At 40.4% G+C, this 9783-nt stretch overlaps 1 protein-coding gene across 1 annotated transcript in view; it reads right to left on the bottom strand.

Annotated features, from left to right (window-relative positions):
* The window catches only part of LOC118384199 (RNA binding protein fox-1 homolog 3-like), a 49755-nt gene extending 45762 nt beyond the window's left edge, over window positions 1–3993 (bottom strand). Inside the window, 2 exon segments of the mRNA XM_052519070.1 lie at window positions 3774–3920; window positions 3922–3993. Of these exon segments, the coding sequence (XP_052375030.1) occupies window positions 3774–3920; window positions 3922–3993 (219 nt within the window).
* Window positions 3994–9783: the final 5790 nt, after the last annotated feature.

A 9783-nucleotide genomic window follows, 5' to 3' on the forward strand; every position in this document is an offset into this window, starting at 1 on the left:
TGCTGAGAATGCTGAACTCTCAAATGCTGAAATGCCAAACATATTTAACCATGACAAAAACTAGCTGTTATATGTATTATTTTATATATTTAACTACGGAAAGTAGCTGTGTAATATTCAGTATTTGAAATATCAAATTGTGAAAAAATAACAGCACGGTTGAATTCAAGATGTTTTAACAACAATGGAAAAATGGTGATGTACTCAACATATTTTACTGTGGAGGAATAGCTGCATAGTATGTTACATTTCTACTATGGTAAAATAGCTGTCAGTATGGTGAATTTGACATATTGTACTATGGTAAAATAGCTGTCAGTATGGTGAATTTGACATATTCTACTATGGTAAAATAGCTGTCAGTATGGTGAATTTGACATATTCTACTGTGGTAAAATAGCTGTCAGTATGGTGAATTTGACATATTCTACTATGGTAAAATAGCTGTCAGTATGGTGAATTTGACATATTCTACTGTGGTAAAATAGCTGTCAGTATGGTGAATTTGACATAAAAGCGTCTGCTAAATGGCATATATTATTATTATTATTATTATGGTAAAATAGCTGTCAGTATGGTGAATTTGATATATTCTACTATGGTAAAATAGCTGTCAGTATGGTGAATTTGACATATTCTACTATGGTAAAATAGCTGTCAGTATGGTGAATTTGACATATTCTACTATGGTAAAATAGCTGTCAGTATGGTGAATTTGACATATTCTACTGTGGTAAAATAGCTGTCAGTATGGTGAATTTGACATATTCTACTGTGGTAAAATAGCTGTCAGTATGGTGAATTTGACATATTCTACTATGGTAAAATAGCTGTCAGTATGGTGAATTTGACATATTCTACTATGGTAAAATAGCTGTCAGTATGGTGAATTTGACATATTCTACTATGGTAAAATAGCTGTCAGTATGGTGAATTTGACATATTCTACTATGGTAAAATAGCTGTCAGTATGGTGAATTTGACATATTCTACTATGGTAAAATAGCTGTCAGTATGGTGAATTTGACATATTCTAAAATAGCTATATGGTGAAATATTGTACTATGGTAAAATAGCTGTCAGTATGGTGAATTTGACATATTGTACTATGGTAAAATAGCTGTCAGTATGGTGAATTTGACATATTGTACTATGGTAAAATAGCTGTCAGTATGGTGAATTTGACATATTCTACTATGGTAAAATAGCTGTCAGTATGGTGAATTTGACATATTCTACTATGGTAAAATAGCTGTCAGTATGGTGAATTTGACATATTCTACTATGGTAAAATAGCTGTCAGTATGGTGAATTTGACATATTCTACTATGGTAAAATAGCTGTCAGTATGGTGAATTTGACATATTCTACTATGGTAAAATAGCTGTCAGTATGGTGAATTTGACATATTCTACTATGGTAAAATAGCTGTCAGTATGGTGAATTTGACATATTCTACTATGGTAAAATAGCTGTCAGTATGGTGAATTTGAAAATAGCAGTATTCTATTCTACTATGGTAAAATAGCTGTCAGTATGGTGAATTTGACATATTCTACTGTGGTAAAATAGCTGTCAGTATGGTGAATTTGACATATTCTACTGTGGTAAAATAGCTGTCAGTATGGTGAATTTGACATATTCTACTATGGTAAAATAGCTGTCAGTATGGTGAATTTGACATATTCTACTATGGTAAAATAGCTGTCAAAATTTGACATATTCTACTATGGTAAAATAGCTGTCAGTATGGTGAATTTGACATATTCTACTATGGTAAAATAGCTGTCAGTATGGTGAATTTGACATATTCTACTATGGTAAAATAGCTGTCAGTATGGTGAATTTGACATATTGTACTATGGTAAAATAGCTGTCAGTATGGTGAATTTGACATATTGTACTATGGTAAAATAGCTGTCAGTATGGTGAATTTGACATATTGTACTATGGTAAAATAGTTGTCAGTATGGTGAATTTGACATATTCTACTATGGTAAAATAGCTGTCAGTATGGTGAATTTGACATATTCTACTATGGTAAAATAGCTGTCAGTATGGTGAATTTGACATATTCTACTATGGTAAAATAGCTGTCAGTATGGTGAATTTGACATATTGTACTATGGTAAAATAGTTGTCAGTATGGTGAATTTGAAATGTTCTACTATTGTAAAATAGTAGTCAGTATGGTGAATTTGACATATTCTACTATGGTAAAATAGCTGTCAGTATGGTGAATTTGACATATTCTACTATGGTAAAATAGCTGTCAGTATGGTGAATTTGACATATTCTACTATGGTAAAATAGTTGTCAGTATGGTGAATTTGACATATTGTACTATGGTAAAATAGCTGTCAGTATGGTGAATTTAACATATTCTACTGTGGTAAAATAGCAGTCAGTATGGTGAATTTAACATATTGTACTATGGTAAAATAGCTGTCAGTATGGTGAATTTGACATATTCTACTATGGTAAAATAGCTGTCAGTATGGTGAATTTGACATATTCTACTATGGTAAAATAGTTGTCAGTATGGTGAATATGACATATTCTACTATGGTAAAATAGCAGTCAGTATGGTGAATTTAACATATTGTACTATGGTAAAATAGCTGTCAGTATGGTGAATTTGACATATTCTACTATGGTAAAATAGCTGTCAGTATGGTGAATTTGACATATTTTACTATGGTAAAATAGCAGTCAGTATGGTGAATTTGACATATTCTACTATGGTAAAATAGCTGTCAGTATGGTGAATTTGACATATTGTACTATGGTAAAATAGCTGTCAGTATGGTGAATTTAACATATTGTACTATGGTAAAATAGCTGTCAGTATGGTGAATTTAACATATTCTACTGTGGTAAAATAGCAGTCAGTATGGTGAATTTAACATATTGTACTATGGTAAAATAGCTGTCAGTATGGTGAATTTGACATATTGTACTATGGTAAAATAGCTGTCAGTATGGTGAATTTGACATATTCTACTATGGTAAAATAGTTGTCAGTATGGTGAATTTGACATATTCTACTATGGTAAAATAGCTGTTTGCTGAATTCACCATATTTAACTCGGAGAAAGTGTCTGTGGATAATCCTGGCTTAGCGGCTGCTCCTCAGGAGGCAGTGCAATATGTTGAGGGACATTCTCAGAGGTTTATATACATTTACAGCTAATTAGTTAATTTGACCAATTAGGCAGGGCTTTTTGGCTGGCCTAGCCCAGGCCCCTGCAGGCATAGAGTGCAACTTTCCCTCCTCTCCTTTCCACTAACTCCACAACCAAATGGATCAGGGGGAGGGCTTGTCCCCGTTTCACAGAGCCTAAATGATTCATGTGTACAGCATGTTGAATCTCACTGTCGGAAATAAATAAAACCCTTCAGGTTTCCACGTTTTCCAGAGAGCCCGGCTTCTCAAAAATGCACTTTGATTTCGCCACAACGTTTCCAGTTAAGTTCAATCAACTCCAACTCACGCAGAATCAGCTCCACGCTTTGACATCTTCATGTATTTGCTGACATCACAGTCTACTCCTGCACCCTTGTACACTCTGGGTAGTTGTGTAATGTTAACGATGCCTAATCTAATGAGCCGAAGCACAACCTTATGACCGTCATATGTAATATTCCACCCCTTCCTGCTCCCAAGCCTTTATTAGCAACCCTACTGGTAATGAGGTTCCTTAAACACCTCCGGTCATCGACCTAATTTAAGATAATGCCAGGTGTGTGTTGTGTTGTTGAGCGGTACTGACCGGTACAGTCGTGTTGGCGGTGATGGCGGGCGTGTTGTTGTCGGTGCCCGGCGGCTCACTGTGCGTCTGTGTGGGGGTGTAGAGGGTCATGGCATGCTCGGGCACCCTGTTCTGCCCGGTGTAGTCCTGCGTGGGGAGGGGGGTGGGGTGCCGCAAACTCGGCCGGGATGCCATTCTGTGGGGGAGGCGGGTACTGGGCAGTCGTGTACGGCTGGGCCATGGCTTCTGGGGGTTGGTGGCCTCTTGGTTACCCTATTAAGACAAAGAGGAGAAGACAGTGTTACATTCATTGTTCCACATCACTTGTGATTAAAGTTACATTGTTAGAACAGCGGAGTACGTTGTTAGTAGTACTAAAGAACATCGCAGCATGAAAGCATGCTGGTTTCCCCTGTGCTTTGGAAGTAGCTGGGGAGATGAAGAGTTGTCCTGCAAACTAAGTATCTCAGGGAAATAGCTATCATATCATATTTCACCCCAGATTAGAGGATTCCTTGATCATTATTAATGAACATAGTTTATGGTGTGTAGAGCACGGCTCTCTGGTGGTGGGGCAGGAGCGAGGAGGAAACTCAATTGCACTCATGGCAAAGCGCAAGAGGAAAGATCAATTAATTGATACAATTTTGATTAGAGCCTTTGATTCAAATGGCAGGTCGGTTATAGGAGCAGCCGATTCCTTTCTGTGTTCCACTTTTCTTCTTTGAACACCTACTACCTGCATCTTACTTGATATATCTGTCCTGTCCTCACCCCCTCCCTCACTCATATCCCTCTTTCATTCTGTCCTACTCGTCTTGTTCTGTCTCTGTGCTCCTGAGTGACTTAAGTGACAGATGGCTGGTAGAGACGTGGCAGGCGCTTTGCAAACCCTTTCTCTCGTGTGGGCGCTTAAGATGATGAGCTGTTGAATTAATGGACTTTTCTGGCTGGTGCACATTGTTAAGCAAAGCAGTGGTAGGACTAGAGGAGAGCATGTCTTATTGTTCTACCACACTGAGCCCTGCTGGAACAGATACCACACCTCTACATTAAAAACCCAACAACTGTGTTTTAAAAACGGTGAGACAATACCGGCAGAATCCAATAACACATTCCCACCAAATATCCCCAATCAAATTTGAAGATACAGATCACAAGAGCTGAACGCATAACTCCTCCGATAAGAGAAGACAAAGAGGCTTATGGGTAAGGGGAAAAACAATAATAGTAAACAGATAGAGAAGTTTCTGTCTCCTCCAAGCCTTAACTGGCTAGGGACGGAGAGAGGAGAGATAAATGCTTTTTATTCCTTTTTTCTCACTTGTGTGCATTGCTGTTTGGGCTCTATGTTGCAGGCTTCCACAGACAGCCGTAGCTAGTTGGGCTGGAGGAGGAGAGGAGGCCTGTGCTTTAATGAGGGAGGGGAGCCGTGCAGCATAGCGCCCAGCGCTGTAAATGTTTTGGAAACAATGATACACTGACGTGTTGCCAAACAAACCACAGTCCAAACCACTTGGCCAGTTAAGGAAATGCCTCCATTATCTAAATGAAAAAAGAAAGGCCCTTCAGCCTTGAGGAGGATTGACCAGCTTCAAGAGAGGCCACAGTCTCAAGGCCTGGGCCCTCAACACCTCCGTGACCTCACCAACCCTGCCTACCTAAATCTCTCTCTCATTACCTCCGCTCTCGCTCCCCCCGTCTCTTTCTTCCCTCCCTCTTCGTGCTGAAACTTTTTAAATCTCTCCCCCTGTGCTCTACTTTTCATCTCCCTCTAGTCATAGTGTTATATAACCCACTTGCATTGCAGGGCATCCTTATTCAAGTCGACTCTTGATGTCGGCAATTTTAAACTTTTAAGCACCCACTTCAAGGAAGGGGGCTGGTTAGCTACCTAAAAACGGAAGCTTCTCATGGCACAGCAGCAGCTGAGACCTTTCACATAGTGGTATAACATCAGTCCAGATGACAACAATGCATGTATGAGAAACAGTTTTCGCACCATATGGGAGATCAAGGCTACATTAGAGGATTCTGTTAGACATGGTGAGGCACAGAGCACCAGAGTACTTGTGTCACGCCTATTGTTCTTGGAGCATAAAACAAGGACATGGGACAGAAACAAAGCCATGTGACACACAACGCTTGGTAACAGCCTGGAGCTGGGAGGGAGGGCGAAAGAGAGAGAGAGAGAGAGAGAGAGAGAGAGAGAGAGAGAGAGAGAGAGAGAGAGAGAGAGAGAGAGGTAGAGAGAGATGCAGCAACAAAGTGTTGTACTGCACTATACAGCACCACAGCACTGTTTCAAAGGGCAGCAAACCAAAAGCAAGGAGTGGGGGTCTATGGGTGTGAGTAGAGAACGGGGCTCATTAGTGAAACACAAAGTAACACTGGCTCTTGTATGATCTTCCCCTTCTCTCTGATGTATGTGACAAACAAGTTATTCAACTGGAAATGAACTAGAAGAGAAAAAAGGGCCCATGCAAATCAGCAGCGCTGGTCCCGCTGTGACCACACATCCTTTTAGCTGGTGATAATCCACAGTGCCTGATGAAAACCCCCACACCATATCAACCATAAAGCTCCCAGGCGCAGGTTGCAGTTCCCATCTCTCCCATCTCTCACGGCTCTGACGGAGAGACGTTAAGTTATGGCCGGAGAGAAACTGCTCCTAGTCGTTTGTGTGGTGTTATGAGGCCCCGGGCGGCAGGCGGCGTTCGTCCACCTGCAGGCGTGTTAACGATGGATGAGCAGGTCCCACCGTGGTAATTCAGCGCCCCCGCACAAGGCTAGACGGTGGGAGTTAGCTAAACCCCTCCTCCATCGACAGGACCAGGGGGAATACAGGAATCCAGACAGAACGCCCAGTCTGTATCGATCTCCTATCTCTCTCTCGCTCACGCTATCTCTTACTCCCACCTCTCTCTCTCTCACTGTCTCTCTCTCCTTTACCCCTCAACCCCTACTACAGAAGAGCACAACAAAAAACACTCTCTTTAATGTTAAGCACTCTCCCAGTGTAAAATTGGATTGAAACCCTTACTTACCAAAATCACTTTTGGTAGCAGGGTTTTTGTTTTTACAGTCAGCATTAGGCAGCCCTGTCTAAGGTGCAGGGGGGCGAGGAGGTTGGGCAGGCCCAAATGGCTTGGACTTCCAGACCTGCTCGTCTAGAGAGAAACACAGGGCAATGGACAGGTGGAGAGTGATGCTACTGTAACTGCTAACTGGAGTTAGCTCTTTTGATGACGGAAGCTCCATTTCATCTCCATGGATACCGTGGGTAGAGTTCTTGGCCAGTGGCCAACAATCTCTCATCCTCTTCAGCAAAGCTGCTGGGGACTTGCTCTCTGAGGTAGGCCAGGCAGAGAAGGGCTGAGCACATACAGTAGCTGGGGAGAATTCATATCAGCAGAGTGGTGTCAGTTCCTGTACTGTGCATGGGAGGTCAGAGGGTAAAGCTAAGGCTAAAGACAGTAGGTGACTAATTGGGTTGCATTGAATCCAGGGGGAAATCACTCAAATGGGAGCCATTGATGATATCAGCTATGGACGTGTGATGGAGTGGGCAGCGTTATGGCCTTCACTTAGGCACACCGAGTCAGCCACTCAGACTCATGTGTTTTGTCTTGTTTTTTAGGGGGTGGATCAGCTTTAATTTTGCAGATAGATTGTTGCTTCCATCAATGTAATTGTCTGCATCATTTCCAGTCCCTTATATATTTTTGGGGTAAATATATATATCTATACACATAAATACATACACATACACAAATACATATACATACATACACATTCATACATATACACATATATTCATACATACATACATACATACATACATACATACATACATACATACATACATACATACATACATACATACATACATACATACATACATACATACATACATACATACATACATGCATGCATGCATGCATACATACATGCATACATACATACATACATACATACATACATACATACATACATACATACATACATACATACATACATACAGTTGAAGTCGGAGGTTTAAATACACTTAGGTTGGAGTCATTAAAACTCGTTTTCAGTCACTCCACATCTACTTTGTGCATAACACAAGACATTTTTCCAACAATTGTTTACAGACAGATTATTTCACTTATAATTCACTGTATCGCAATTCCAGTGGGTCATAAGTTTACATACACAAAGTTGACTGTGCCTTTAACTTCTCTAGGGTAGGGGGCAGCATTCGGAATTTTGGATGAAAAGCATGCCCAAATTAAACGGCCTGCTACTCGAGCCCAGAAGATATGATATGCATATAACTGGTAGATTTAGATAGAAAACACTCAAGTTTCCAAAACTGTTCAAATAGTGTCTGTGAGGTATAACAGAACTGATTTGGCAGGCGAAAACCTGCAAGTATTTTTGTTTTTGTTTTTGTAGTTTTCTATTCAATGCCATTACAGTATCCATTGACTTAGGACTCAATTTGCAGTTCCTATGCCTTCCACTATGCCTTCCACTAGATTCTTATAAATGAGGGAGTAAGAGGGAGTAAGACCAGTCTGAATGAGTGGAACCTGAGGTGTCACAGAGCTTTTTCATGCGCAATCCCGAGAGAGTGCATTTCTTGTTTACCTTTTATATTGACGACGTTATTGTCCGGTTGAAATATTTGGCCTAAAAACAACCTGAGAAATGAATATAAACATCGTTTGACATGTTTCTATGAACTTTACGGATGCAATTTAGATTTTTTGTCTGCCTGTTTTGACTGCGTTTGAGCCTGTGGATTACTGAAGAAAACGCGTGAACAAAATGGAGGTTTTTGGATATAAAGAGACTTTATCAGAAGAAAATGAACATTTATTGAGTAAATGAATGTCTTCTGAGTGCAATAATATGAAGATCATCAAAGGTAAGGGATTAATTTTATCTCTATTTCTGAGTTTTGTATCACTTCTGCTTGGCTGGTTACTGTTTGTAATAATTTGTCAACTGGGCTATGTTCTCAAATAATCGTACGGTGTGCTTTCGTCGTAAAGCATTTAAAAAATCTGACACCGATGTTGGATTCACAAGAAGTTAATCTTTAAATCTATGTAAAATATGTTTTGTTTTCTGAATTTTTATAATGAGTATTTCTGTATTTTAATTTGACGCTCTGCAATCTCACTGGATGTTGGCCAGATGGGACGCTAGCGTCCCACATACCCTAGAGAGGTTAAACAGCTTGGAAAAGTCCAGAAAATGACGTCATGGCTTTGGAAGCTTCTGATAGGCTAACTGACATAATTTGAGTCAATTGAAGGTGTACCTGTGGATGTATTTCAAGGCCAAACTTCAAACTCAGTGCCTGTTTGCTTGACATCATGGGAAAATCTAAAGAAATCAGCCAAGACCTCAGAAAAAATTGTAGATCTCCACAAGTCTGGTTCATCATTGGGAGCAACACCTGAAGGTACCACGTTCACTTTTACAAACAATCGTACGGAAGTATAAACACCATGGGACCACGCAGCCATCATACCGCTCAGGAAGGATACGCATTCTGTCTCCTAGAGATTAACGTACTTTGGTGCGAAAAGTGCAAATCAATCCCAGAACAACAGCAAAGGATCTTGTGAAGATGCTGGAGGAAACAGGTTCAAAAGTATCTATACCCACAGTAAAACGAGCCCTATATCAACATAACCTGAAAGGCCGCTCAGCAAGGAAGAAGCCACGGTTCCAAAACCACCATAAAAAGCCAGATTACGGCTTTCAACTGCACATGGGGACAAAGATTGTACTTTTTGGAGAAATGTCCTCTGGTCTGATGAAACACAAATAGAACTGTTTGGCCATAATGACCATCGTTATGTTTGGAGGAGAAAAGGGGAGGCTTGCAAGCCAAAGAATACCATCCCAACCATGAAGCACAGGGGTGGCAGCATCATGTTGTGGGGGTGCTTTGCTGCAGGACAGACTAGTGCACTTAGTGGCTATATTGAAGCAACATCTCAAGACATCAGTAAGGAAGTTAAAGCTTGGT

The sequence above is a fragment of the Oncorhynchus keta genome, chromosome 5, assembly GCF_023373465.1.
Source record: "Oncorhynchus keta strain PuntledgeMale-10-30-2019 chromosome 5, Oket_V2, whole genome shotgun sequence".
Taxonomy (NCBI): Eukaryota; Metazoa; Chordata; class Actinopteri; order Salmoniformes; family Salmonidae; genus Oncorhynchus; species Oncorhynchus keta.